This window comes from Canis aureus, chromosome 18 (genome assembly GCF_053574225.1).
Source record: "Canis aureus isolate CA01 chromosome 18, VMU_Caureus_v.1.0, whole genome shotgun sequence".
Taxonomy (NCBI): Eukaryota; Metazoa; Chordata; class Mammalia; order Carnivora; family Canidae; genus Canis; species Canis aureus.
This window is the reverse complement of record NC_135628.1, coordinates 60,700,904-60,728,619: the sequence shown is the minus strand read 5'-3', so window position 1 is coordinate 60,728,619 and position 27,716 is coordinate 60,700,904. Positions and strand designations below refer to the sequence as shown.

Genomic DNA, 27,716 nt, shown 5'->3' with positions numbered 1-27,716 from the left:
CAGAGGTCCCAAAGGTTAAGCGACTCGGCCTTTGCCCCTCCGCTGGCCAGGTCCCCTCATTCCCAGGGAGCAGCGCCCCTGCGGCCTCGCTCCCGGAGCGATCCGGCTTCGCAGAGCGAGGGCATCACCTGTCGCGGGGGCTCCTCGTCCACGCGAATTCCCAGGGGAGCAGGCGCGCGCCCTCCGGTCGGGGCTGACCCTGGGTCCTCCACCACCCACCACACCGCCCGCGCCCCAGCCTCGGGCTCCGCCCCGCCCCCGGGCCCCACGCGCCTCCCGACCCCGCCTCGTGGCCGCCCTGGGTACCCCCTGCCCGCCGGCCACCAAGAGCCAGCGCTCCGCCCCGCCCCCGCCCCCGAGGCCGCCCCACGGCCCTCCCACCCCCGCCGCCCCTGCGCGGCGCCCACGCTCCGCCCCGGCCCCCGCCGCCACCCCCGCACTGCTCCGCCCCCGCCCCCCTACCGCACTGCTCCGCACTCCCCTCCTCGCGCTATGCCCCGTCCCCCGCCCCCCCGCACTGCTCCGCACTCCGCCCCCGCGCTCCGCCCCGGCCCCCGCCCCCCCGCACTGCTCCGCACTCCCCCCCCCCCCCGCGCTCCGCCCCGGCCCCCGCCCCCCCGCATTGCTCCGCACTCCCCCCCCGCGCTCCGCCCCGGCCCCCGCCCCCTCCCCCACCCCCCCCCCCCCCGCACTGCTCCGCACTCCCCCCCCCCGCGCTCCGCCCCGGCCCCCGCCCCCTCCCCCACCCCCCCGCACTGCTCCGCACTCCCCCCCGCGCTCCGCCCCGGCCCCCGCCCCCCGCATTGCTCCGCACTCCACCCCCCCCGCGCTCCGCCCCTCCCCCCGCACTGCTCCGCACTCCCCCCCGCGCTCCGCCCCGGCCCCCGCCCCCCCACCCCGCACTGCTCCGCACTCCGCCCCCGCGCTCCGCCCCGGCCCCCGCCCCCCCGCATTGCTCCGCACTCCCCCCCCCGCGCTATGCCCCGTCCCCCGCCCCCCCGCACTGCTCCGCACTCCCACGCCCCCCGCGCTCCGCCCCTCCCCCCGCACTGCTCCGCACTCCCCCCGCGCTCCGCCCCGGCCCCCGCCCCCCCACCCCGCACTGCTCCGCACTCCGCCCCCGCGCTCCGCCCCGGCCCCCGCCCCCCCGCATTGCTCCGCACTCCCCCCCCCGCGCTATGCCCCGTCCCCCGCCCCCCCGCACTGCTCCGCACTCCCACGCCCCCCGCGCTCCGCCCCTCCCCCCCGCACTGCTCCGCACTCCCCCCCGCGCTCCGCCCCGGCCCCCGCCCCCCCACCCCGCACTGCTCCGCACTCCGCCCCCGCGCTCCGCCCCGGCCCCCGCCCCCCCGCATTGCTCCGCACTCCCCCCCCCGCGCTATGCCCCGTCCCCCGCCCCCCCGCACTGCTCCGCACTCCCACGCCCCCCGCGCTCCGCCCCTCCCCCCCGCACTGCTCCGCACTCCCCCCCGCGCTCCGCCCCGGCCCCCGCCCCCCCACCCCGCACTGCTCCGCACTCCGCCCCCGCGCTCCGCCCCGGCCCCCGCCCCCCCGCATTGCTCCGCACTCCCCCCCCCGCGCTATGCCCCGTCCCCCGCCCCCCCGCACTGCTCCGCACTCCCACCCCCCCGCGCTCCGCCCCTCCCCCCCGCACTGCTCCGCACTCCCCCCGCGCTCCGCCCCGGCCCCCGCCCCCCCACCCCGCACTGCTCCGCACTCCGCCCCCGCGCTCCGCCCCGGCCCCCGCCCCCCCGCATTGCTCCGCACTCCCCCCCCCGCGCTATGCCCCGTCCCCCGCCCCCCCGCACTGCTCCGCACTCCGCCCCCGCGCTCCGCCCCGGCCCCCGCCCCCCCGCATTGCTCCGCACTCCCCCCCCCCGCGCTATGCCCCGTCCCCCGCCCCCCCGCACTGCTCCGCACTCCCCCCCCCCGCGCTCCGCCCCGGCCCCCGCCCCCTCCCCCGCCCCCTCCCCCACCCCCCCGCACTGCTCCGCACTCCCCCCCCCGCGCTCCGCCCCAGCCCCCGCCCCCCCGCACTGCTCCGCACTCCCACCCCCCCCCGCGCTCCGCCCCTCCCCCCCGCACTGCTCCGCACTCCCCCCCCGCGCTCCGCCCCGGCCCCCGCCCCCCCACCCCGCACTGCTCCTCACTCCCACCCCGCGCTCCGCCCCGGCCCCCGCACTCCCACCCCGCGCTCCGCCCCGGTCCCCGCCCCCGCGCTCCGCCCCGTCCCCCGCCCCCCCGCACGGCTCCGCACTTCCTCCCCCCCGCGCTCCGCCCCGGCCCCGGCCCCTCCCCCCCGCACTGCTCCGCACTCCCTCCCCCCGCGCTCCGCCTCCACGCGCGGGGCGCGCCCCGACACCCGAAGGGCCGGGCGGCGGCGCGGCGGGGCGGTGCTCTCGGCTCGGGTTTCGGCCCGCCCCCGGCGCCGGCGTGACCCCTCCTTGGGCGCGGGCGGGCCGGGCCCAGCTGGCCGGCGCCCCGCCCCCGGCCCGGCGCTCCGGGCGCTATAAGAGGGCGGCGGCCGTGGGGCGCCCTGCGCGGGGCCGGGAGCGCGATGGTCAGCCGCCGAGGCGCGGCAAGATGCTGGATGGGCCCCTGCTGGCGCGCTGGCTGGCCGCGGCCTTCGCGCTGACGCTGCTGCTTGCCGCGCTGCGCCCCTCGGCCGCCTACTTCGGGTAGGTGCCTCGGCGGCCCGGCGGGCAGGCAGGCGGGCGGGCGCGCGGGGACGGGGACGCGGCCGGGGCGCGAGGCGGGAGGCCCAGGTGCGCGGGCCGGGCGGCTGGCGGTGGCCAACGCGTGGCCGGGCGCTGTTTGTTTGCGGCGTGCGCGTTGCTCGGTCAGCGAGTCCGTGTCCTCGCGGCGCCGCGTGGGGAGATGGGCCGGCGTGCCCTACGGGCTGGCACGGGGCCGCGGTCCTCCGTGACCCCGGAGTCGTCGTCGCCGCGACGCACCCGTGCGCCGGCCTCCCTGGAGCACGGGGACCAAGCCTGGTGCTGGCCTCGCGTTAGGCCGCCGGGTTCTGGTGGAATGGCTGTAGCCTCTCCTGGCCCCTGCCCATCCACCCCCCTTGCAGCTCCCCCCTCCTTTCTCTCCTCGAGAAGTTAATTTAACAACAACAAAAAAATACGTACAAAATCCAGATGTTCCTTGCACGGAGCCCCAAAGGGGAAAAAAAATCTCTCCAAGCTGGAGGAATTTATTTTTCTTGCGCTTTGCTTCTTACGCCCGCTCGGCCCGGCCCGCGGGAGCGCTTCAGTGGGACTGGCCGGGTGCGAAGGGCTGGGCCGTGACGCCGCCCGCGCTGTCTCGGGGTCGCTGCCCCACGCTGCCCCGCAGCAGCCCTGTGCGTGGTTTCGGCGCGCCGCCCTCCGCCGGTCTTTCCTGCCCTACCTCGCCTCCGTCTCCCACATCTGGGATGCCCAGCCCGGAGACCTGGGGGGACCCTCCCTCGCTGTGCCACGCAGATGGGCACCCCGAGGTCTGGGCTGGCACCGCGCGAACAGCCCTCTGGGGCCCTCAGCCTCCGCTCCTGCCGCCCGGCGCTGCCCCGGAGCCTCGGCCCACCCTCGCGCCCTGGCCCCTGCCCAGGGCGCCCCTTGGCGGCTCCTGGCTGCCGCCCTCTGCCCGTCACCTGTTCCCTAGCCCAGGGCCCGGGCGCCGTCGCGCGGCCGCTGGCCAGCAGAGGGCCCCGTTGGTCCAGAAATGTGGCACGGCCAGGGCGGGGAGAGGCCACTGGGCGAGGAGCCCTGCAGGTGTATCCTGTTCTCAAAGAAAATAAAATATTTTCATGGGAAACTTTCCCTTTGTGTTTTTCTTTCCCCCCTTTCTCCTTCTGTTCCTTTCTCTTGGGTCATCTTCCAGGGTCAGCTCCGTGTCTCCTTCCCCTGGAGACCCCACCCGCCAGCCCTCTCCTGGCTGCGGCAGTGGGCCCGGCCCTGCTTAGGGCCTGGGCTGTGCAGGGGCTGGCACGCCCCTGCACGCCATCTGTGCAGCCTTGCCTCGCCCTCGCGGGCAGAGGGAGGGTCAGAGGATGGCCGTCTGGCCGCAGGTCCACGGTGAGTCACGGCAGCCCGGCAGCCAGCTGTGCCTTCCCGCTCTGCCGCCGGCCCGGCCTCGGGTCTGCTTACTAGGCTTCAGACACACCCTACGCTTGTCTGCAGCATGTCTGCTGCCAGCCCTGCTGCCTGTGTGGAGGGGAGGTGGGGGTCTTGGGTCCTGGCTTCTGGCCCCCCACCCCCCACCCCCACCGCAGGCAGCACGGCACTCAGCACCTCTGGGGAACTCGCCGAGCTCTGTGGGCGTGTGGGGGGCACGCAGGGAGGGCTTGCTGTCCCTGGGCCTTCTCTGGCTGGTCCCCTTGCCCAGCGCCTTGTCTCCAGGGGGCGGTCCCATGGAGAGCATGGGTGGCAGACGTGCTGCTCTGGGGACAGCTGGCTCTGCTGGGGCCCCTGCCATCCCCCGGGCTCCTGGCAGGAGAGCTGGGTTCTGTGTGATGGACAGACGTTCTGGAGCAGGAGCAGGCCTGGTGCCAGCTGGAGGGAGAGGAGGAAAGGGTGCTGGTGCTAGAGGGGTCTGTACCCCTGGGCTCCTTGGGAAGTGATTCCCTGATTCCTGAGGAGAGGGCAGGACATGCTGTGGTCTATTCAATACACGGAGGCCCAGGCTTTCTGGTCAGCAGTGACTTGCTGGGCCCCGGTCTGGGGCCTGTGGTCCTGGCCCAGTGATGTGGCAGGAGCTGGAAGACTGGGGGGAGCAGAGGCCCAAGGTGGGCAGGGCAGGGCAGGGGCTTCCCCCCAGCCTGGTGTGGAGACGGAGCAGGAGGAAGGAGCAGGGATTCAGGCTTTCCTCCTCCCTTCCCCCTCTCTGTAAGCTCTGCCTGGCACGAAGGCTTGCAAGCAGGCAGGGCAGCTCCAGTTACAGCCCAGAAACCGAGAGAGGCTGGCCTGGGGTGGGGTGGGGGGTGTCACGTGGGCAGCAAGAGCCCTCCCTGCCCCCTCCCCGAGGCTGCAACCCAAGCCACCCTGCTCCTGTTGCCCTGTCCGCCTCTGGCTGCTAGGCAGGACCCGCCAGGCTGCTGCCTGGCCATGGGGACGGGGTTCTTCTCTCTTCCTCCATGGCCTGGCCCTGCTTCTTGGTGGTGTGATTAGCAGGTGGCGTTTCCATCTGGTTCTCCAGGGGCCTAGACAGCCTGGTCCGGTGCCCTCCTGGAAGGGGGTGTGTGCCTGGCTCCCAGCAGAAAGGGGCCAGTCCCGGGTCTCCTGGTGAGTTTGGGAAACAGGCTCAGAGTCCCACCTCCCCATCCCCTGTGGACCTGGGTGGGCTGAAAGCTCCGCCTGCACCCAGCCCTGCCCCTGGTGTTACAGATAAGAGGATGGAGCTGAGGGGTGTCCTGTGTGCTGAAGATCCATGCAGGAAGGGATGCCCTCTGACCTAGGCTGAGGCGCTCTGCTGTCCCCGCCTAGCATGGAGCCAGGGGCTGGGTCCAGCAGAGAGGGTGCCATGCTGCCCTTTCTTAGAGATCCCTAGGGTGCCAAGCCTGCACCCGTGGAGACCCCTTGCCCCCGTGGAGCTGCCTCGGGCTTCTACGGTGGGTAATCCTCAGGGAACTAGTAAAGGCTCCCATGGACCCTCTCAGGGTTGGTGCTGGTACCCTGCATTCTATGAGACACCTTGGCCGGCTGGCTTGCGGGCAGCAGGACCCCACTGGGAGGTCTGTGCAGAGGAGGGCGTGCGAGGCACGGTCCTGGGGGTTCTCACGCTGGCCGGCCGTTGGTGCATAGGGGTGCTCAGAGCCTGTCTGAAAGGCAGTTGAGGGGCTCAGGGGCCAGCCGGGGTTTCTGCGATGGAAACACAGCTCACATCCTGTAAACCCACCCCGTGAGAGCATGCAGCTTGGTGGTTTCTGGTACATCTACAAGGCTGTGCGGCCGGCACCTCTATCTAATTCCAGAGTGTTCCATCACCCCAGAAACCTCATATCCTGTCCCCGCCCCTGCCCCCCACCCCTGGCAACCGCTAATCCACGTTCTGTCTCTGGATTTGCCTGTTCTGGACATTTTACATAAGTGGAATCATACAGCATGTGGCCTTTGTGTCTGGCTTATTTCACCAAACAATCCATTCTCAGGATTCATCCACGGTGTGGTGTAAACTTGTGCTTGGTTCCCTCTGTGGCCAGATTATTATCGGTCGTGTGGACGCTCCACAGTCTTGTTCTTCCGTGCTCCTGTTGTGGGCACCCGGGGGGCTGGCCCCTTTCTGCTCTCATCCCGCTGCCGTGAGAGGCTTGCAGTTCTGCCTGGTGTGTGCTTCGAGGTGGGAGTGCGGATCCGGGGTGACTGTTTGGAGGAGCTGCTCTACTGGTTTGGCTGTGCCATCTTATGCTCCCAGTAGCAATGCAGAGGAGGGCCAGTATCTCCACACACTCACCAGTTCTAGTTATTTCTGTTATTTTTGTTGTTCTGTTTTGCTTTTTATTCTAGTCATCCCAGGGGATGTGGGGTGGTATCTTTGGTTTGTACGTTTGGTTTGGTTTGGGGCTTTGGTTTGTATGTCCCTGATGTCTGGCACCATGAGCATCCTTCGTGGGCATGCGGGTTGTCTGTATGTCCTCTTTGGAGGAATCTCAACTCACTTCCTTTGCCCCGCTCTAGGCAAGGTTGTGGATCTTTGTCGTTGATTTTTAAGAACTCTTTATATATCTGCATATATTATTGGGCAGAGGACAACCTGAACCAGGAGCTGGCACGCCGTCTCTCACCCGTGTGTGCAGAAGCTGCTCGCGTGGGCCTCCACCAGGGATCATTATCCTGCTTGGCCGCCAGCGTGGCTGGGTGGTGCACATGACCATCTGTTTGCTATAGCCTGGTCTGGGGGCCCAGCCAAGGGTTCTGAGGATGTGCCCAGGAGGCTGCCCTGGTCCTGCTCTCCAGCACTGCTGTGCATGTGGGGTCAGCACCAGGGGGCAGGGGCCAGGGGGCAGGGGCACCCCTCTGCAGGAGCCTGAGGCCCAGCTGGGAATCCTGTGTGGTCAATGCCTGCTGCCTGCCTGGAGACGGTGTGTGCAGCAGGTCCCTGGAGGAGGGAGGAGAGGGAAGGGCTGGGGCAGGAGGAGGGAGCCCCCTGTAGAGCTAAGAGGCTGCTCACTAGGCCTGTGGTGGGCCAGGTGCTCGAGGTCACCTGTGGGGGGAGCCAGCCTCCCGTGGCAGAGAAGGGCGGTGGGCAGCCGGGGAGGTGTCCTGGTTATCTCAGGCGGTGGGAGCCGTGTAAGCAGCAGGCAGGACAGGTGTGCCCGGAGCAGCTGTGCAAGGCCTCAGGTCTAGCGTCGGTGGGGAGGTCCTGCAGAGGGGGGCCCGCAGAGGGGGGCGTGCAGAGGGGGGTCTGAGGTGGGAGCTGAGTAGGGACCCACACAAGGGGCCGCAGGGAATGTGTGAGGACCCTCGGGAGTGGCCCTGTGGGTGAGGGGGACGTGGGGAGGGGATGTGGCTCTGGGGAAGAGGGGATGCAGGGCAGTGGGCGGGGGAGCGGGACCCTGGGGCAGGAGCAGGCATGGAGAGGCAGGTGGATGGAGCAAGTAGGCAGGGGTGGGGATGCAGCCCCGGATCCTCTCTGTTCTCCACAGTCTGTCCCTTCCTGTCTTGTCCGGGCCAGTTTGCTCTGCGGGCTCTGTGCCCCCACCCCCCGCCCCAGCACAGAGGCAGTAGAGGCAGGTGCTGAGCGCCAGCCCAGGCCTCGTGGCCAGCCTGAGGTGAGAAGGAAGCCATGGCCACCTGGCCCCCCGCAGCTGTGGGAGCAGATGTCCTGCCACAGCCGGCAGCCGTCTGGACGGGGGGACAGCTGGCCTAATCTCACCCCCATCCTTGCCACTGTGTTGGGGGCACTTGTGGGACCCTGCCTGGGCTGGGTGTCAAGGACAGTCAGAGAAGTGAGTGGGTAGTTTCACTCCTGGGAAGAATGCACACCTACGATTGCCCTGGGGCCATCGGACCTGGATGGACGCAGGAGATGAGCTGATCAGGGGCCTGGGTTGGTTTCCTGGACACAGAAAGAGGACACCTGTCAGCAGAGCCGGCCCCCACCCCCGTCCAGGCTTGCAGGGCTGCAGGCTCCTTTGTGTATTGTGCCCTGGGCGGTAGGGCCGCCCCTGCCATACCCGCGCTGCCCCCGGGGGGGGCCGAGAGGGCGAGAGGCCTGGGCCCCCCTGCAAGTGTCCTCTGGCAGCGGGTGGCCTCCGCTGCTCCAGGGTCGGCCTTAGCTGTCGCCTCCTCCAGGAAGCCAGCCAGAGCCTGGCAGGGTCGCCCCTGGCCTGCGGGGCTGTTCTCTGGGCTGCCCTGGAGAGCAGGGCTCTGTGCTCAGAGCCGCAGCGCCCCCCCCCCGCCCCCCCCGGCCCTGTGTCCCCCGCGGCACCCACACTACCCTCCCTCTGGCGCCGCAGACCCAGACCCAGCCGTCAGATGCGGGCATCGTGGGCCCCTGGAGCCCCGAGGGGGCGGAGTGTATGTGTCTTGGGGCCCAGGGTATCCCCTGGGCTGGGTGGGAGCTGGGAGCTGCGCGGCAGGGGCCTCCACGGGAGGGCAGCGCCGACCTGGGTGGCGGGGGCCGCCCGGCTCCGTGACCCGTGGGCCCGGCCCGCCGTCCTCCGCTGCCCCTCCCGGCGCGGTTCCTGGCTGGCCCAGCGCCTCTGGCCGCAGGAGGAAACCCGGCCGCCCAGCTGGCAGGCCCAGCATCTCGAGGCCGGCAGCCGGACGAGAGAATGGAAAAACGCAAGCCTCAAGCTGCGTTTGTTTTTCTTAGCGATACCTGAGGTAGACGCGGCCAGGGAAGTGGTCTGGCTGGGCAGGGGGGAGGCCCCCAGGGGCGCCCAGACCTGCGCGCGTCACGGCCGGCCCCCTCCTGGCCTGCGGAGCCGCAGCAGCCACCCAGCACCACCACCAGCCCCCGGGGCAGGACATCCCTCGGGGCTGGGCTGCCCCGGTGTCCCCCTCGGGGCTGGGCACGTGAGAGGTCAGCTCTGGGCAGCAAGGGGGTCGCGGAGGTGACACCGTGGAGGCGGCACCACTGGCAGCTTTCCCAGGACCTGTGCCAGGTCCTGCCTGTCCCTTCTGTCACAGCTCGTTGGGCTCCTGTTGTTGTGAGGCCTGGGCCGGGGTGATGGGGGTGTCCTGGCTGCTTCCCGCCTCTGCCCTCTGCTGTCCTGGGGGTGCTGTTGGCCCCAGGGGTGCCAAGCGTGTGCAGGGACGTTTCTGTGGGGCTCAGGGGCAGCAGGCCTTGTGCAGTGCCGTTTGCCAGGTGTGGCCGAGGCCTGTGTCTGCCAGCCGACCCCCAGCCCAACCCAAGCCAGGAGCTACCCTGGAGCATCCATGCTGCCCACCCAGGATGCCTGCATGGACGCGGGGCCCTGGAATGTGGGGCCCTGCAGCTCTCGCAGCTGACGGTGGTGACAGCTGTCACAGACACAAGGGTGCTCGGCCTGTCCGCCCAGAGCGCACGAGTGGCCTGTTGGCCGGGGCCGTCCTCCTGCCCTGCTTGCCGTGGCCGGTGTCCTCTGCCACCTCCTTGTCTATCAGGGCCCCAGATGGCAGTGGAGCCTGCCGGGAGCACCTGGGGTCCGGGGATGTCTGCACCCACCCCGCCCCACCCCCTCGACCTACGTGCTTGGGCAGGAAACTGGGCAGGACGGCGTCAGGCAGCAGGCCTCAGGAGGACGGAGGGTTAATCTCAGAACCAGTTTCTCAGCATTGGAATTTGTTTTGAATTTGATTCACACAGAAATTAAACGCCGTCTGGTGGGGCTGAGGTTTCCTTGGCAGGGTGCTGTGGCTTCTGGAACTCCGGCCTCTTCTCCCTCTGCCCAGCCCAGGGAGCTGGGTTTGTGGGCAGGGTGGCCCTTGGGGTGGCTTGGCCTGTTGGCAGGAGGAAGGGCCGTTGAAATCCGCTCCCACTGTGGAGTGGGAAGGAGCAAGCGCTTTGGGGACCAGGCTCCCAGGCTCCCAGGCTTCTGCCTGAGGACGAGGGCCTCCCAGCCCCTCGCCAGCACTGCCAGTCCAGCCACCTCACTGCCTTTGGGGGCAGATTTGGGACAGTATGTGACCAGCTAGGTGCTTGGAGGGGCGGCCCCGTCCCTAGGCCACTGAACAGTCTGAGGCCTGGCCTGTGGAGGGGGATGGGCCCCAGACTTGGCTGTATCTGTCCTGGGTTCTTTTCACTCCTGGTGGGACTGGGCTGGGCTGGGCGTTCCTCTGAGCTGCTCTGGGCTGGTCAGGAGGATGGGCCTTCAGCAGCACAGAACCTTGTCCAGCGTGACCTTCTCTCAAGAGCCTTTTCTCAGTTACATCCACAGAGGTCCTCGTTCCAAACAGGGTACATTCCAAGCTTCCAGAGGGTGTGAATGTGGGGACCTGTGTCTTCTGCTGCTGGCATATGGTGACCAACATGGGTCGAGGTAGCTGGGCGTGCATGCATGGAGAAGCCTCTGTGCGCCCCACGAAGTGTGGCAGCAGCCCTATGAGCCTGGCCTCACAGGCTCGGTGGACGCTCTCCATGTGCTTTGAGTGAGATAAGCTTGGAATTTCTTTCTCTTTTCTTTTCTTTTCTTTTCTTTTCTTTTCTTTTCTTTTCTTTTCTTTTCTTTTCTTTTCTTTTCTTTTCTTTTTTTTTAAGCTTGGAATTTCTATAAGGAATAAAAGACCACAAAAACTAACCCTGCAGGTTTGGAAAACCAAATGGAATTGGGGGGTGGGGGAGATGTGATCTGTCGATTGATTTGAAAGCAGATTAGAAATAGCTGAAGGGAATAGCTGAGGTTGGAAGGTGGGGCAGGAGAGGTTGCACCGAGTATGGCCCGTGGAGGTTGAGAGGGGCCGTGGCCCCGGGGGTCCCCTCAGTGTCCCTGCAGGCCAGATGCCAGACTCGGGCTGGTGGACAGAGGTCCTGTCTGAAGAGAATGGCCTGGGATTTTCCGAAATTCTCAGAATTTGTTAGGGTCACTACAGGATTCGGGAGGCCCCAAGGAGTCTCAAGCAGAAAATGCAAAAATCATACCAGAACATAAGGAACTGGAAATGCAAAATTCCCAAGATGAAGAGCTACCTAGGAAAACAGATGCAGATAAGGTCTCACGAGCTGCGGAGGAGAAGGTGCACAGGGGCTGTGCGGACTGCTACCTCCTGGGGCGTCCGAGGGAGGTGTTTTCGAACAAGTACAAGCTACCCTGGGGACGAGGATGCTGTACAGGAGCGAGGATGCCCAGGACTGGGTATGTGGGTGCTGAACAGCATCTCGTCGGGTCCTAACAGTGGAGTGCATGATGGCACACATTTTGGGGAGCCTGCTGGCCTGTGTCCTCAGGCCTGGAGTTGCCGCCAGATGTGGGTGAGCCACAGACGGGTGTCCATGTGCAGCAGACATGAAAGTAATGGGAATGTGAAACTTCAGATTGCGGGGGCAGATGGACTGAAACACCACAGGGAAGGCAGAAAGAGAAACAAGAGAAACAATAGGTGTGGCCAGTGGAAAAGGTAAGCGACAGCCCCAGCACCCAGTACAGGACATGCCCCAGCTGCAAGGAGAGAGGATCGGGGTTGTAGCGGGCTCCTCAGTCTTATCGCGGGCTCGTGGGCGACACAGATGTAAGCACAGGGCACTTGGGAGGATGGAGAGAGGACACACCAACTCAGTGGACCTTAGGGAGAGAGTAGAACTATAGGAGGGACAGAGAAGCAGTGGGCGCCACAATCCAGGCTCTACATGGTGACCTGGACTCTGCACAATGACTGGGGCTGTGACCCAGGCTCTGCATGGTAACCCAAGCTCTGCACAGTGACTGGAGCTGTGACTCAGGCTCTGCATGGTGACCCAAGCGGTGACCCAGGCTCTGCAAGGTGACTCGGGCTATAGTTTATGCTCTGTAAAGTGACCCAGGCTGTGACCTACGCTCTGCATGATGACCCACGTTGTCACCCAGGTTCTATACAGTGACCTGAGCTGTGACCTACGCTCTGCATGGTGACCTGAGTTGTGATTGAGGCTAAACTATCTCCAGGCTGTGGCCCAGGCTCACACAGTGACTCGGGCTGTGACCCAGGCTCTGCACAATGGCCCAGGTTGTGACCCAGGCTCTGCATGGTGACCTGAGGTGTGACTCAGCCTCTGCATGGTGACCTGAGTTGTGATTGAGGCTGAACACTATCTCCAGGCTGTGGCCCAGGCTCACACGGTGACTCGGGCTATGACCCAGGATCTGCACAATGGCCCAGGTTGTGACCCAGGCTCTGCATGGTGACCTGAGGTGTGACCCAGGCTCTGCATGGTGACCTGAGCTGTGATTGAGGCTCTACACAGTTTCCAGGCTGTGACCCAGGCTCTACCGGGTGGTCTGACTGTGATGCAGGTGTAGTAGTTGCTGAAATGCATATTTAAGAAGTGGAGAAGCCTGGAAACACTCAGCAAGCATCGGTCCCGGATTTAAGGAAAGGAACAGTAAGCTACACCTGAAGAACGCAGACGCAGTGCAGAAATGCACACGTGACACCTGTGCATCTAAGATGAGGAAATCACTCTCTGGGAAGATGTGATGAGTCAGATGCAGCGGAGACACTCAGAGCACTCCTCTACCAGGAAGTCCCCCAGATTCTGCAGACAGAAGAGGGATGCCGGACACTTAGATGCCAGTGCGGCTGCAGGTTCTGAGGAAACGCAGAAAACTGGGGACGAAACGTCTGGACAGGCAAACCCACCAAATGGATTAGTGGGCGGCAGAGGTGGGGGCCGCAGCAGTGCCTTTCTTTATGAGACTGTGAAATGCCCTGCAGTCGACCTGGAGGTGTTTGCACACATCTGGGAATGTGTGCAAGACCCTGATTCCGAGACCTCAGGTGAGTGATTTTATGGCATGTGAATCATACCTCTGCAAAGCTGATTGGAAAAGAGAAAAGTACTTGGATCAGAAGGAAGATCTTTTCATCCAGCAGAGGTCAGGCCACGTGGCTTCGCAGCAAGTCCTACCAAACAGTTAGGACAACATGATGCTAGTCTGACCTGTCTTCCAGCAAAGTTATAGAGCGAATTCTTGCTGAGGTGCGGAAACCTGGAAACCTGGCAGGATGAGTGTGGAAGAGAAAATTAGAAATGCAGATGCAGGGGCCTAGACACAGCATCCTGGGACAGCAGCTAGGGTGTGAGGGAGGCCAAGGCACCCCGCTGTCACTCCGGGAGAGCAGGGAGTGGCTGGTTTAAACAGATGACAGCACAGGAGTCACATGCCCGCAGGGGCAGGGGCTACCTCTGATGACCCTTAACATCCATTGGTGAGTTTTGAAAAGCTTGGAGCAGACGTAAAGTGGGGGGAACTTCTTTAGCCTAGAGGCAGCCTCGAACCACATGCTCGTGGTTGAAACGGCCAGAGCTTCCCATGAGGACCAGGACTCAGGCAAGGATGCTGTGGCTGCCTGTGATGTCTCAGACCCTCGGGCAGGATGGCGGTGTGTCTGCGGCGATGGTGTTCCGGCCAGGTGAGCACTGTGATGCTCCGGCTCTGGCCTCTGGTGCTCCGTCACCTGCAGGGCCTCTGCACCTCCCGGGGTTGGGTCTGGGTGGCAGGGACGCAGGTTTCGGCATGTGGTACAGGTGAGCAAGGGCGAGGTTCCCTGCATCCTGGCCCCGGAGCCCGTGTCTCTCTCTCACGCAGGGCACACCTCCCTGCCAGCACGAGGAACCATCGAGGCGCTGGGCCCCACGGAGCAGTGGGCAGATTGTGCACCGTGGTGCTCAAAGCCCTCATGGAGCAGGAAGGCAGCAAGGGTCCCTGGGATGGAAAGAGAAAGCCAGCAGCCTCATCTGTCTGCAGACTGCATGACAGGACACAGCCTCTGGATGCTGTTGGAGGCGAATCCCCACACGGTGGGCGCACAGGAGGCCAGCTCACGTCGGCTCAGCTGCATGTCCCGCTCCTGGTCAGGAACCGACCAGCACAGGGCCCGTACCTGTCACATGGTGTGGGGCTGCTGCTCAGCCTCCTGGCCCAGCACGGGCAGAGGGCAGCCAGCTGGGGTGGGGTCAGGGTGAGCAGCTGGGCAGGGCCTGAGCTGTGCCAGGGGCCTGGGGCACCATTGGGGCTGGACCAAGCAGCATCAGATCACAGGCCCTGTAGGTGGAGGCTGGCCTGCGGGGCTGCATGTGGAGCATTGCTGGTTTGCATGGGCCCCCGCCGTCCCTTGCACATGTGACAAGCTCTCGGGGATGGAAGCGAGCTGCTGCTGCCCGGGGCCTCCTGTGTTCTGGGCTGACTCCTGCCCTGGGCCCCCTGGTGCAGCAGGTTGTGGCTTCCTGGTACCTGCCAAGCTCCACGGTATGGATAGCCCCATTGTTCAGCCAGCTGTGGGCCTCGCGGTGTGACACGGCGCTCCCAGGGTCGTGTCATGGCAGGCGTGGGTTTCAAGTATGTGACATGAGTGTGCATGCTTTTTCGACCTACATCTGGAGCCTGTAATTCTGGAGACAGACCTGGGGGGCCTGTGTCCAGACTCCCAGCCTGCAGGACTGAGCCCCCACCGTGTCCCAACTGTCCTGATCTCTGTACCTCCAAGGATGCATCTGTGGTGTTTCTGAGTCGGGTGGAGCCTCTTGTAAGTTTTACGAGATGTGTTCCCTCTCCTTAAGCTCCGTGCTGCTATCTCATGTCCACTCGCCACCGGCTCCTTTTGTTGCTGCTCCACAGGCAAGTCCGCATGCACCTGCACACACGGAGGACGCTGGCTCCTGTGTCCATGTATCCCCTGAGACATGTCTTCTGGTTTTTGGACTCTGCAGCCCTTTGCTGGGCACAGGTTCCTGTCCTTTTGGAGGCACAGGAACTCACTGCATTTTTAAGGGCCATGTGGATGCAGGCCAGCCCCAGGGGAGCCCTGGCCTCAGCCCTGTGGGCCATGTGGACACAGCACTTCCAGGTGGGCTGGGGGTGGTGTCACCCACCATCTCACTGCCTCTCCTCATCCACACCCACAGCTGCCCTTCCCAACACAGCCCCAGGTACTCTGGGGATGGCCTTGCCATAGTTGGTCTGTTTGGACCCAGGATGTCTTGGCACCAGCCTGGAGCTGGTTAATCTTGGAGAATCCAGTCTGGGGGACATGCAGGTTGCAGGCCACAGCTCTCTGATGTGTGGTGGCGTGCCGTCGTGGGCACAGCTGTTGACATTCCTGTCTGGGGACCAGTCGCCACCGTGTGAGCTGCCTTTGTGTGGGGAGTGGCTCTTCCAGCCCCTGGCGTGGCATCGTCAGGCTCCTGCATGCCCCTGGCCCAGCTTGGCAGCTGTCCTTGTGTTTGGGGCTGTCTGAGCTCCGGCATGAGGCCTGGGAGTGTAGGAGCCGCCCAATGTCCACCCCTACACATACCCATGTCTTTGGGCGTGAAGCCCTAACCCAGGATGTGTCACTGCCTCCTCCCTGTCCTGTGGCTCATCCAGCACGGTGTCCTAGCTCCGGGCTCACACGTACCTTCTCCCCAAAGGCCTTGCTGCCCATGTGAGGCCTGTCTGTGCTCTGGGATCCTGTTGGGCTTCTCATCGGCTCACATCCACACTGGTCACTGTGCACCAGTGGGCCCTCCTGGCCCAGAGTGTCCCCAGGCACGTGCCCTGCAGCGTCTGTATGGACTCAGGCTCGTAGGAATATGCTTTGGGTTCTGCTCGGCAGCGCCCTTGTCCATGGGGCCAGTTGGAACTCTCCGCTCGTGCCCACGAGCTCTCTGGTGCTGGCTGGCTTGGAGCACCATGGGGAAGAGGGCCAAAGTCTGGGGTGGCTGTTCTCAGGAAGCCGCCAGCCACCAGTGTGAAGAGGGTGGTGGGGTTGGTTCTTTCCCCTCCGGGTGCATCACTGGCCTCAGGCCCTGCTTTCGTAGCTTCACCCTGCAGGCTGTGTGCGCAGAGCTGCCTATCTGCCACCTGACCGCCTGCTCCCCTCTGCACCCTAGGCCCAGACCATCTGCGGTGGCATCCCCGCAGCCTTGCCCTGCTCCTGCCTGGGCTTTAGCACCCTGGCCTCCTGTCCACAGGGAGCTGACCAGAAAGGCAAGACAGGTGCTGCTCCTTCAGGGGCCTGGGTCCGGGACCCTTGGAGCAGGGATGGGCTCTACCCTGCATAAGCCCTGCCCTTGGCAGAGTAGGTGTGGATCCGCCTCAACACACACACACCCCAAGCCCCCGCAGCAGGCAGGGCCAAGGAGAGGCCACACAGGGGGATGTGAAGGGCAAGGGGGAAGGCTGGGGCTTTGGAAGCCAGGACCTTAGGCTGTTCCCAGGGAGCCTGGCCTCCAGTATCAAGGCTGGGGTCTGCTACAAGGCCTGCCCGGATCCCTTCTCTGCAGAAAGCTGCTGGGAGCCAACCCAGTGGCCACCATGCCCTTGAGGGGGCTTTCGAGTGGCAGCAGGAAGAGGGATGGAGCAAAGTGTCGGATTAAGTGTCTGGGGATGCCTGGCACCCCTGGCTCCTCTGGGCTGGTTGGCTGGGGTGGGGAGGCTTGTTTCCTGTGATGTGCATGTGGGGAGGGTCTAAGCCCCACCCACATCTGGTTGGGCACTCCCCCCCCACCTTGTCCTGAGGACTAAGGGTCTGGCAGATGCTGGGCAATGGTGTGTGAGGACACAAACCTCTGGGTCGGAGCCCAGAGCAGGCAGGAGGTCCGAACTGGTCCATCCCTGGGTGAAGCATATGAAATGGGGGTTGGGGAAAGCCTAAGAACTGGTGGTTGACCCTCAAGGTCTGGACCTTAGCTCAGATGAGAGATGTGGAGCTGCAGGAGAACCAGGAACCAGCCTGGGTTCTGCCGGGAGGTCCTCTGTGCCCAGGAGTTCCGGGAGACCCCACTGGGTCCTGCAGGGCCATCTGCAGAGGTGGCAAGTGGGCAGGGAGTAGCCCAGGGCCCTCTCCCAGAGGCTGCAGGCCGAGGAGCTGGGCCACCCCAGCTGGGGTCCTGGAGGAGTGCCTGCTCCGGCTGGGTAAGCACATGTGTCCATGTGGTCCCCCCTGGGCTCTGACACCCCTCCCTGCCCTGACCAGCTGTGCCCTCGGCACACATGCTGTGCTGGGCTGCCCTCCCCAGGTGTGGGTATGTGTGGTGATGCTCACCTCCTGAACGGCCCTCACCCCGGCCCCTCTGCACCCAGGCTGACTGGCAGCGAGCCCCTGACCATCCTCCCGCTGACCCTGGAGCCCGAGGCTGCAGCGCAGGCACACTACAAGGCCTGCGACCGACTGAAGCTGGAGCGCAAGCAGAGGCGCATGTGCCGCCGAGACCCAGGTGTGGCCGAGACGCTGGTGGAGGCGGTTAGCATGAGCGCCCTGGAGTGCCAGTACCAGTTCCGGTTCGAGCGCTGGAACTGTACTCTGGAGGGTCGCTACCGGGCCAGCCTGCTCAAGCGAGGTGAGTGCGCCATAGTGCCTGGCAGGCCTTCCAGCTGGGTCTGTGCCCCCGGGGCACCGCTCCTTCACCTGGTCCTAAAGCCCCCCCCCCCCCCCCCCAGTGGCTTAGGAAGCCTGGGTGCTTCACTTCCTACCGACCGCTCACTCCCTCGTGGCTCAGTCTTCACTTGATCACCCTTCCCTTCTGGTCCATCCGTCCATCCACCTGCAGTTCCTCCCTCCTTCTGAACTGCCAGTCTAGTCTCCAGCCCTGCCACCTGGTCCTGTCCCTGCCCCTTCCTTCCCACCTGCCCCTAACTCCTACCCTGCTCTCTTCCCACCCAGACCCTTGACTCGCCTTTCCTCTTGCCTTGCCCCTCCTTGGGGAAAACTTGCCCCAGGAGGCATATTTGGGTGCTTTGATGCAGCCTAAGGCAGCTCTGATGGCTCTGGCCACATGGTGGTGACCGGGGCCCAGCGGCTGGGCATGAGGTCCACCTGGTGCCGTGAGTAGAGAGCCTTCTTCCTTATGTCTCCCTTGGACTCTGATCTGAGCTTCTCAACAGCCTCCTTTAAAAACTGGGGACCTGAGACCCAGGGCAGGGCGGGGCTCGCTGCCAGTCTGGTGGGTAGGTGACCTCGAAGGACGAAATTTCTGATCCCTGGGCAGAGCTGGGTCTCCAGGTGCTGTGAACTCTCTGTGTCCTCTTCCATCCAACCCCGGGGCAGAGGGAGCATGCCTCCTCCCTGCGGGCCTCCACGGCAGCCCAGGCAGGTACGCCCCTATCCAAGGCGATCATCAGCCAGGGTCCTTCCCATGGACCCTACCTGCGGCCAGGAGTCAGGGCTCCGGCCGGACTGCCCCGGCTTGGCTATGCCTGGGCCACATGGGGGGTGCTCCCGCCGGCTCACCGGCCCTATCGTCCCTGCGCCACCCCCCGCACCCCGCAGGCTTCAAGGAGACTGCCTTCCTCTACGCCATCTCGTCTGCTGGCCTGACCCATGCGCTGGCCAAGGCGTGCAGCGCGGGCCGCATGGAGCGCTGCACCTGCGACGAGGCCCCGGACCTGGAGAACCGGGAGGCCTGGCAGTGGGGTGGCTGTGGGGACAACCTCAAGTACAGCAGCAAGTTCGTCAAGGAGTTCCTGGGCCGAAGGTCGAGCAAGGACCTGCGAGCGCGCGTGGACTTCCACAACAACCTCGTGGGTGTGAAGGCAAGCGGGGCGGGGCACGGCGGGGTGGGGCGGGGAGTCCACAGGACAGGGCGTCTGTGGGCAGCAGGCTGTCTGGGGCGGGCAGGGTGGGGGATCTGTGGGCGGGGCATCACTCGGGGCTGGGTGTCTGTGGGGCGGGGCATCTCTGGGGGCGGGGTGTCAGTGGGGCGGGGTGTCTGCGGGGCATGGGGGCGGGGTGGGGCATCCATGGGAATGGGCTGGGGCTGCTGCTTGGGGGTCAGTGCCAGCCTTGAGCTGCCAGCCGGGCCCTGGAGCCTCCCTGCCTGTCAGGCTCACTGTCTTCCGGGGATGCTAGGTGCCGCTGTGACCTCTCATGAGGTAGGGGGTCTGGGGGTGTTCTGGGGGCCGCTGGCTCCAGGCGGGTTGGACCTGGGGCTGCCTGGCTCAGCGCCATCCTCCACCCTCCTTGCAGCCCCTCAGTGCCAGAGGAGGCCTGGTGCCCATCACGAGGGCCATCCCCCCCATGTGGACAGAGCACCCCATCCCCATAGCCCCCACACACGTGGGACCACCAGACACCCCCTGAGGCTCTGTGGGGCTGTGGGATGGTCAGGGGCTCTGCGTGCTCAGCAGGCTGCCCCTGGGATGTGGAGCTCAGCCTTGGTTGGGGGGGGCTGTAATTAGAGCCAGCCCTGCTCTGAGCCCTCTTTATTGAGAAACAAGAGTTCTGAGTCCTGTGCTTATTAAAGAATCAATTTCCCCTTTTCTCTTTGGAGCTGTGCCCCCCTTTGTGCCCTCCCGGGAGGGGCGGGAACAGATTAAATCCCTAAGGCGAGGCTCCTTTTCTTTTGCATTCTCTCTTTTGTAAGCTATTAATGAAAAGTCAGAATATGGAAAGTGCTCTATTAGCTCTGCTGGGCCAGGGAAGCAGCACTTTAATTAAATTTGTCCGAGTTTCTCAGCAAAGTGTCATTAAATGTGACTCTTCTATTGCCTGGCCAGAGGGCAGCTACGTTTCCTAATCCCCCTCAAGCCAGTGGGCCCTCCCTGGGGGCAGCGTGGGAGCTCTGGCCTGGCTTGGGGATGGGGTGCCCTGGGGAGGGCCTCCCCTCTCTGCTGTCAGGGATCCCCGTGTGGGTGGTCAGACAGGAGGCCCCTCCGTGCAGCCCTGTGTGTGTGTACATGCGGGTACCGCTCCTCCTCTCTGGAGGATCTGACTGGCCTCCAGTATCAAGGCTGGGGTCTGCTACAAGGCCTGCCCGGATCCCTTCTCTGCAGAAAGCTGCTGGGAGCCAACCCAGTGACTGGGCAAGTAACTCACTTGTCCTCCCTCCCTCCAGGAAGCAGGATGCTGAGACCAGACTGGGAGGTCCTGGTGGGGCGTTGGTAGTGAGGCTCCCCGGGTGGGGTGGCATGCTCAGCCCCTGCGGCGGGCAGCCCTGGATGCAGGGAGGGACTGTCCCCACCAAAGGCCTCTACTGTGGGGCCAGGTCCTGGATGTAAGGCATCTGTCCTAGGCCATCAGAGGCTTGGAGAGGGGAGGGATAGGCACATGAGCCAGGAGCCTGGGTGATGGGTAGTGATAATCCGCCAGGTTGGGCTGGGACCTGGGGGGGCCTGGGGGTCAGCTGTAGGGGCTGTTCACCCAGCCTCACAGTGTGGCCCTCATGCCCAGCTCCCCTCCCCCCCCACCAGGTAATCAAAGCCGGGGTGGAGACCACGTGTAAGTGCCATGGTGTGTCAGGCTCCTGCACCGTGCGGACATGCTGGCGGCAGCTGGCACCCTTCCATGAGGTGGGCAAGCGCCTGAAACACAAGTATGAGACGGCGCTCAAGGTGGGCAGCACCACCAACGAGGCCACTGGTGAGGCTGGTGCCATCTCGCCACCTCGGGGCCGGGCTACAGGGACAAGCGGCAGTGACCCGTTGCCCCGCACACCGGAGCTCGTGCACCTGGATGACTCGCCGAGCTTCTGCTTGGCCAGCCGCTTTTCCCCAGGCACCGCTGGCCGCAGGTGCCACCGGGAGAAGAACTGTGAGAGCATCTGCTGTGGGCGTGGCCACAACACGCAGAGCCGGGTGGTGACGCGGCCGTGCCAGTGCCAGGTGCGCTGGTGCTGCTATGTGGAGTGCAGGCAGTGTACCCAGCGTGAGGAGGTCTACACCTGCAAGAGCTGAGCCCCTCGGGTTGGAGCCCCCGGTACACCTGGCACATGGCGGCAGGAGCCTGGGGATGGGCTGGATGGACTGTCTCTGCCCCTCTGTCCCCCTTCTCCAAGACTGAGGGTGGGAGGTGGCCCTGGTGTGGCCCCGCATCCCTGTCCGCCCCCACCTCATGACCTGAGAGCGCTATACCATGCTTTCTAAGCTGTTTCCGTCCCTAAGAGGCCAGTTCCTGCAGAGTGGTGCCCCTCCCTGCTCTGGGCTCCCTCTGCCAAGCGAGCGGCAGGCACATCTTTGTGATCACATAGGTCCCCTGTGTGGCCGCCTGTGGGCTGTCCTGCTCCAGCACTGGCTTAGAGAGTCAAACCACTAGGAGAGAGACAGCCCAGCTGCCCGGGTGTGGGGGTCACTGCCATCCCCTCTGACATGGAGCGCTTCTCTCGGGAGTGATACCGGTGACTTTTAAATTATTTTTATTTAACTAATATATAATAATTATTTTTCCACCCCCACTCTGTCTCAGGCCTCAGCTTCCTCTACTCTGGAGGGAGCCTAGTCTGGAGGGTTCCTTCCCTCCCTCCCCCCAAGCCCCTCCTAACCTCTTTGCCTGATCTGCTTTGTCGTTTGAAACCACTAAATTGAGAGGGATGTTGCTGTTGTGTTTAAAATAGTAAAGCAGGTTGTATCCAGTAGCCCAAGCCAGCTGTCCCCAGGGACCCTACTCTGGGCAACTTTGGGCATGCATTCCTGCACTCCAGGCTCTTCTGCGTGGGGTTGGAGGCTGCAGGGGGCTGGGCAAAAGGGAAGGGGCCATTCCATAGCTTGCTTCTTGTTAGTGTTACTGTGGGAGGAGGCGGAGGTAAGGACGGGTGTGGACAGTGAGAATCTGGGGCTAGGATTTGGCAGAGGGTGGGCTGCTCTCCTTGGCCAGGCTGTTGTCTTTGCAGGGAAGGAAAGTGGATGGGCGACACTGACCTGGTTTGGTTTGAGTGTGTGTGCATGTGTGTGTGTATGCCTGCACGAGTGTGCATGAGCACACGCGTGTGGGAAGCACGTGTGCATGAATGCGCCTGCATGTTTGTGCATGAGCACCTGCATGTGTCTGTGTTGCGTGTGTGCTTGTGAGCATGTATTATGTGTGTACACACATGAGAATGTGTGAGCCTATGGTGTGTATCTGTGTGAGTGTACATGGGAGTACATGGGGGCTTGTATGAGCACAAACATATGTGCCGTGTGCATGTGTGAGAGCATGTGTGGTTGTGTGTCCATGTGCACATGTGATACGCATGCGTGCATGTGGGTGAACACGTGCCTACGTGTATCTGTGGTGTGTGCCTGTGCGCGCTGTGTTGGCACGGTCAGTGGTCAGCTGGGGCGACCTCACCTGCAGTCCTTCCTTAGGGTGGAGTGGCCCTTCCCCTGTTGGCATGAACTGCAGCCCTGGCTCCCAGGTCCTCCAGCTGTGGCTGTTTGGTGGCAGGGTGCAGTGTCCCCCAACCCCCAGCTGAGTGGCCGTGTCCCTGGGGGGACACAGTGCGAGGGTGCGGTGCAGACTTGGGAACTACTGAGTGAGGGGGTTCCCTGGAGTCCCATGGGCTCCAGGGAACCCTGGGGACTGTGTTTTTAAAAGGAAACCTATTTATGTGGCTGTGGGGCTCCGTCCCTGGTCATAGTGTAAATAGTAAAGTCTATTCTGTGGTTCAGAGAAGCTCCCCGTGAATACGTGCATCCTGAGGGGGGACATCATGAGGGGGACCGGGCCCAGCGCAGGTGCAGCCAGCCACGCCCATGACAAGACTGTAGCTCAGTCACTTCTGGGTCTGCAAAGGCAGCATGCCAGAGGAAGGAGATCGTTTTAACCAGATACCACATTTAGCTCTATGTCATAAATATAAAGTATTTTTTTAAACAAGGCAGGCTGGAAACGTCTGCTGGCTGGTGTGTTTATGTATAAATATATATCAGAATATCATGCTAAACAAAGAAGCAACTCCTCCCGATGGAGCCTCCCAGCTCACTTCTCTTCGGTGCAGGAGGGATCCTCTAGAAGAAGCTGTATTCTGGGGCCAGGCCTGGGCCCCTGGGTCAGCCTCTCTGGGAAGGGGAGGGGGCCACAGGCGGGAGCCATGCGGAGGGCCAGGCGGGTCCCGGCCACCTGCTCCCCGCTGGCCACTCAGACGGGGTCGCACCAGGTGCGGGCATTCACATGCGAGCTCTCATCTCTGCACCGAGTGCGTCTCTCTCTTGCGAGCCTAGCATTTCTCTACCTCATCTGTACAGCGATAGCATGTACTCGAGTGACTTGGAGAATGTATTTATTTAACGCTTTGTGTAATGGAACAGAAACCAAATGGACACTAAATAAATGTATTTTAAATTATAGCCCCATCTGAGTCTGCTCCCTTCAGAGGGGTTCTGGAAGGCCTGAGGGAGGAATGTGTGAGGGAGGGGGGTGGGGAGGAGGGCCTGGGGAGGAAGAGGATATGAGGGGGGGAAGGAGAGCCCGAGAGCCGGAGGGGGAGGAGGGTCTGAGTGGGGAGGAGGGCCTAATGAGGGAGGAGGGTCTAAAGGAGGAGGAAGGCCCCAGGGGGGAGGAAGGCCTGAGGGGAAGGAGGGTCTAACAGAGGAGGAGGGTCTGAGGGTGGAGGAGGGTCTGATGAAGGAGGAGGGTCTCGTGGAGGAGGAGTGTGTGTGTGGGGAGGAGGTACAGGCTTAGGAGCAGGAGTTCCCTTGTGGGCAAGCAGCACGCAGCGGGCTGGGCTGCAGAGGTGGAGGTGTGCTGCACTGTCCTCAATGCAAAGGCTGTACCTCCCCTGTGCAGAGGTCCCAGCAGGGTCGGAGCTCTGTGCACCTGCTTACAGGTCAACGTGGTGCTGGGGCCCCTGGGGCTGTCCAGCTTGACCCCTGTCCTGGCACCCAGCCTCGCCTTCCAGGACTTTCAGGGAGGGCCATGTGAGCCTGGCCAGCCTTGTCGGCAGCCGTGGGCCTGGCCTGGCCATGTCTGCTTGTCTCCCTGGAGCCACTGTGTCCATGTCCAAGAGGGCTGTTGGCAACAGGCCTTCCTCTTGCACTCCTGAAGGCCCAAATACCAGACTGTGGGCTGGGTTTCACCCCTGGGGGCACGTCCTTCCCGCCTCCCCTCTCAGCTATGGGGACCCAGGCAGTCCTGGGCTCATGGGCTCCGCCCCAGCCTCTACTTACCCCTTCTCGCCTTACATCTGTTACGTACGGGACGCAGAACCTTGCTGACTATTCAGCATGCTTCCGTCTGGGGACCCTTGATCACATCTGTGAAGACCCCCATTTCAAAAAAAGATCACGTCCTGAGGTTAAAGTGGGTGATAGCTTGGTGGGTGGGGCAGCTCCACTGTGGGTACTGTGCTCTCCGCCAGGGTGGGGCTGGGCTGGGCCCGACAGAGCATGTGTCTTCCTCCTGGAACAGCCCTTTCCTCCTCACCTCAAGGCCTGTGTCCTTTGGGGGGTGATGAGGAGAGCCCTTGGGCTGTGGGGGGCAGCAGAAGGGTCGTGGCACCTCCCCCCACCCCCGTGGACGCCACCGCTGAGACAAAGGACACTTCTGGGGTCAGACCTCTGCCAGGCTGTGGCTGAGGCCCCTCTGCAGGGTGCTGGGCTCTGTAGGTGAGGTACGGGGTGATTGCTCAGCAGGGGGAGCTGGGGAACCCACAGGGCAGCAGTTGGTGGAAATCCAGGCCTCTCCCCACGCACTGACACTGGGGTGCAGGAAGGGGGCTCAGGCCTCTGCCCGTGGGCGGGAGGGGATGGTGAGTGGCCCAGCCACGGAACAGAAGGCCCAAATGGGGTTGTTCTTCCTGCAGCTGATAACAGCTCTGGTGCAGGCTGTGGGGGGGTGGGCTGGACAGTCAGAGGAAGGGGTCGCTGGGCTGGGTGGCCTAGACAGGCCTCAGAGGAAGGGGGCACTGGGCCGGGGGCTGGACAGGCAGAGGAAAGGAGGTGCTGGGGTGGGTGGGCTGGACAGGGCCACATAGCCTCCCGCACCGCTGACCTTCCTGTTGCCTGGGGACCCCAGGGCTTCCCGTCTGTCCGTGGCTCTGTGTACAGTGGATATGTGGATATGCTCCGTGTGTGTCCGTGTCTGCATGTGTGTCTGTGTGTTAGCACCCTGAGGATAGGGCGGCTGTCCCTCTCCTCTAGCACCTGCCCTGCCTGCTGACTGGTGGCTGTGGTCTCCCCCACCCCGTGTCTGGCCTCCTCCAGCTGCCAAGCTCCTAACGTCCAGCGCAGAGCCTGAGGTAGAAGACCTGGCCATCCCAGCACACTGGCCGGTGCGCAGACACCCCAGAGGCTGCAGGGTGCTTCTTGCCCACTTGGGACAGCAAGGAGGCCCAGGAAATTCGAGAGGATGTGGCATCCCCGCAGGCTTGCTGGCACACATTGGGTGAGGGGGCCAGAGCAGAGGAGCCCCAGGGCAGGCTGGAGGCTGCTCAGAGCCCCTGGCCTCCCCTGCCTTGCACAGGTGCCCAGGCAGCTCCGGACACACAGGTGGCCCGGCCCTGGTGGGGGGGACGTCTGGGGGATTAGGTAAGGCCAGTTAGGTAATGTCTCAGACAGGAAGGTGATCAGCTGGAGCGCCTGCTTTCCCTGGTGACTTCAGAGATGGAGGATGAGTGTAGAAGCATGGGGGAGGAGGGAAGGAGGAGGGAGGAAGGGGGGGGAAGTGGGGGGAGGGGAGGGGGGAGACCAGGAAAGGCAGCTAGTGCCTGGACAGGCCCCAGCAGGGCCCCAGGTCACCTTGCTGTGGGACCCGGGGGGCGGGGGGGGTGCCCCGGGACCACTGGGAGCGTGGCCAGGGAGGCTTGAGGGGACCCAGTCAGGCAGCAGGAAGCAGGTGCCCCAGAAGCAGCCCCTGAGGGGTGCAAGGAGCCCACCACCCAGGAGTCGGGGGCCCAGAGCTTGGAGGGACTGTCCACTCAGAAGCCATGAGCAGGTCAAGGTCACTGTGGCCCCCTCCCAGTGGGTACAGGGCCCCTGTCAGGGAACCTGCTCTGGGTGGGGGTTCTCTGAGTCAACCCCACCCCTCCTGAGATGGCTGTGGGAGGATGGACAGCGTGGCGGGCTGGACCTGCCCCTGCTCCTGGGCTCCTCCTCCGCCTCCCCTTCCTCTTCACCCCCACCTGTGACGCACCCGCCCCCTGGGTGGCTGTGTCCCCACCTCCTGCCTGGCTACTGAGCTCCCCCTGGAAGCAGCTGTGCCCTCTGAGTGCTCCCTGCCCAGGACCTTCTCTTGCCCACTGTGCAGTACACAGGTTGGGGAGCTAACCACCCCCCTAGGCAGGACAGACCTGGGCAGAGCAGCATGAAGTTCTGTGCCTGGGTACCCCTGCTGTCTGAGCTCCTAGACAAGGGGGTCCCCAGTCTGAGGACAAGTGCTCTGGTGCTGCATGCTCTTGCCTCTGCCTGCTACCTGGGCCTCAGTTTCCCTATGCATGGCTTGGAGGTGGGACCGAGGTCACAGCTGCTTCCTGACAGCCTGGGATTCTGCAAGTGTGAGGCAGAGCTGGGGGTTCAGGGCACAGGCCTTGCCCCTTAGACAGAGTGGAGGAGGGTCTAGCAGGTTGCCACAGAAACAAGACCAAACAAATAGTGCCCCCCCAGGCCTAGAGGGCCCCTGAGGCCATGACCTCATCTGCCCACCAACCCTGGGCTGTGGGGGGTCGGGGGCTGGCAGGGGAGCTGCTGCATCCCATCTTGTGTTTGTGTTGGGCCCTCATCCATGGAAACAGGCTGGAGCTGGGGGGGAGAGGGAGCCCAGAGCCCAGAGGCTCCTGCTGTGGTTATTAGCTGGGCAGGGAGGGGAGGGAGAGGAGGGAAAGAGGAAGAGGGGCAGAAAGGGGAGGGAGGAGGATGGGGGAGGGAGGGAGAGGGGAGGAGAAGGAGAGGAAGAGGGAGAGAGACCTGAGGAAGGAAATGGAGAGGGGAGGACAAGGGGAGGGCAAAGGAGGGGGAGGGAGAAGGGGAAGGGAGGGCAGAGGAGAGAGGCGGAGGGGAAGAGGGTGGAGAGCAGAGGAGGGAGGGGGAGGGGAGAAGCCCCGTACACCCCGCCCCCCCATGCCCCAGCACCAGATGTACCAGGTGATGAGGCAGCCCCGTGGGCTCTGTCCTCCCTGCGAGAACATAGGCATCTGTGTGGAGCCTTGAGAACTAGTGGCGCCATTGCAGCTGTCACCTGGGCAGGACTCGGGGGTGTCCCAGGGCAGTGGGCGCTCACCCACAAGACCGCTCCAGGCTGCCTGCCAGGAGCTGTCACTTTGTAACCCGGGTCTGGACCTCGGACATGGCCGTTGGCCCCCAGGGGATGGTCGGGTGCTGTGCAGGCATGTCGCCGCCAGTGGTCACCGCAGGGGACTGTGCGCTTCCTGATCCCTCGCTGCCCACATCCAGTGAAGAACACGGTGTCTCTGGCTTCCCAAGTGCTTCCTACAATGCCGTGGCTGCGCAGGACAGAGTGACAGGGCCACCCTCTCCCCCAGTGCCTCCTTTCTCCGGACTGGGTGGGGAGGGCACCTGGGCCGTCCTGGATGTTGGGAGCGACCCTGGAAGAGGCAGAAGGCACTCCGCAGAGCAGAGTGGAGTGTGGCTGGGGATGGCCTTCTGGAGGGGGCAGCGCGGCCCAGAGGCCCCCCTCCCCGCCTGGACCAGACTCTGCTCAGAGCCCCCACAAGGCCCTTGGAGCTCCAGCGGAATAGGCCATCCCAGGATCCTGCATGCTCTCCCGCCCTGTGGGTGCCTGCGACTTAGAGCAGGTGAGCTGTGTGTGTGCCCTCCCTCTGCCCTGGCACTCCTGTGGGCAGGCCCAGCCCAGGACCAGGCGACAGTGTCAGCAGCCAAGTCCCAGCCCCACAGGACTGCGTCCTCCCGCCCCTCCAGGAGCTGGAACAGAGGCATTTGGGGCAGGCGGGTCCTCAGAAAGTTCACTTTGGGCTCCTTGCCCTTTCTAGTA

The 27,716-nt window shown here is 64.3% G+C and overlaps 1 protein-coding gene across 2 annotated transcripts; it reads left to right on the top strand.

Moving 5' to 3' along the window:
• Positions 1–2,485: 2,485 nt before the first annotated feature.
• On the top strand, positions 2,486–23,119 carry WNT9A (Wnt family member 9A). Of its 2 annotated transcripts, none has more exons than XM_077857449.1 (4): positions 2,486–2,678; positions 17,162–17,418; positions 18,348–18,610; positions 20,267–23,119. In XM_077857449.1, exons 1-4 carry the CDS (start codon positions 2,584–2,586, stop codon positions 20,747–20,749), a joined length of 1,098 nt encoding a protein of 365 aa, XP_077713575.1. In that variant the 5' UTR covers positions 2,486–2,583; the 3' UTR covers positions 20,750–23,119. The 2 variants fall into 2 exon arrangements, with proteins under 2 accessions (XP_077713575.1, XP_077713576.1); XM_077857450.1 differs by lacking the exon at positions 2,486–2,678 and adding an exon at positions 8,706–8,807.
• Positions 23,120–27,716: the final 4,597 nt, after the last annotated feature.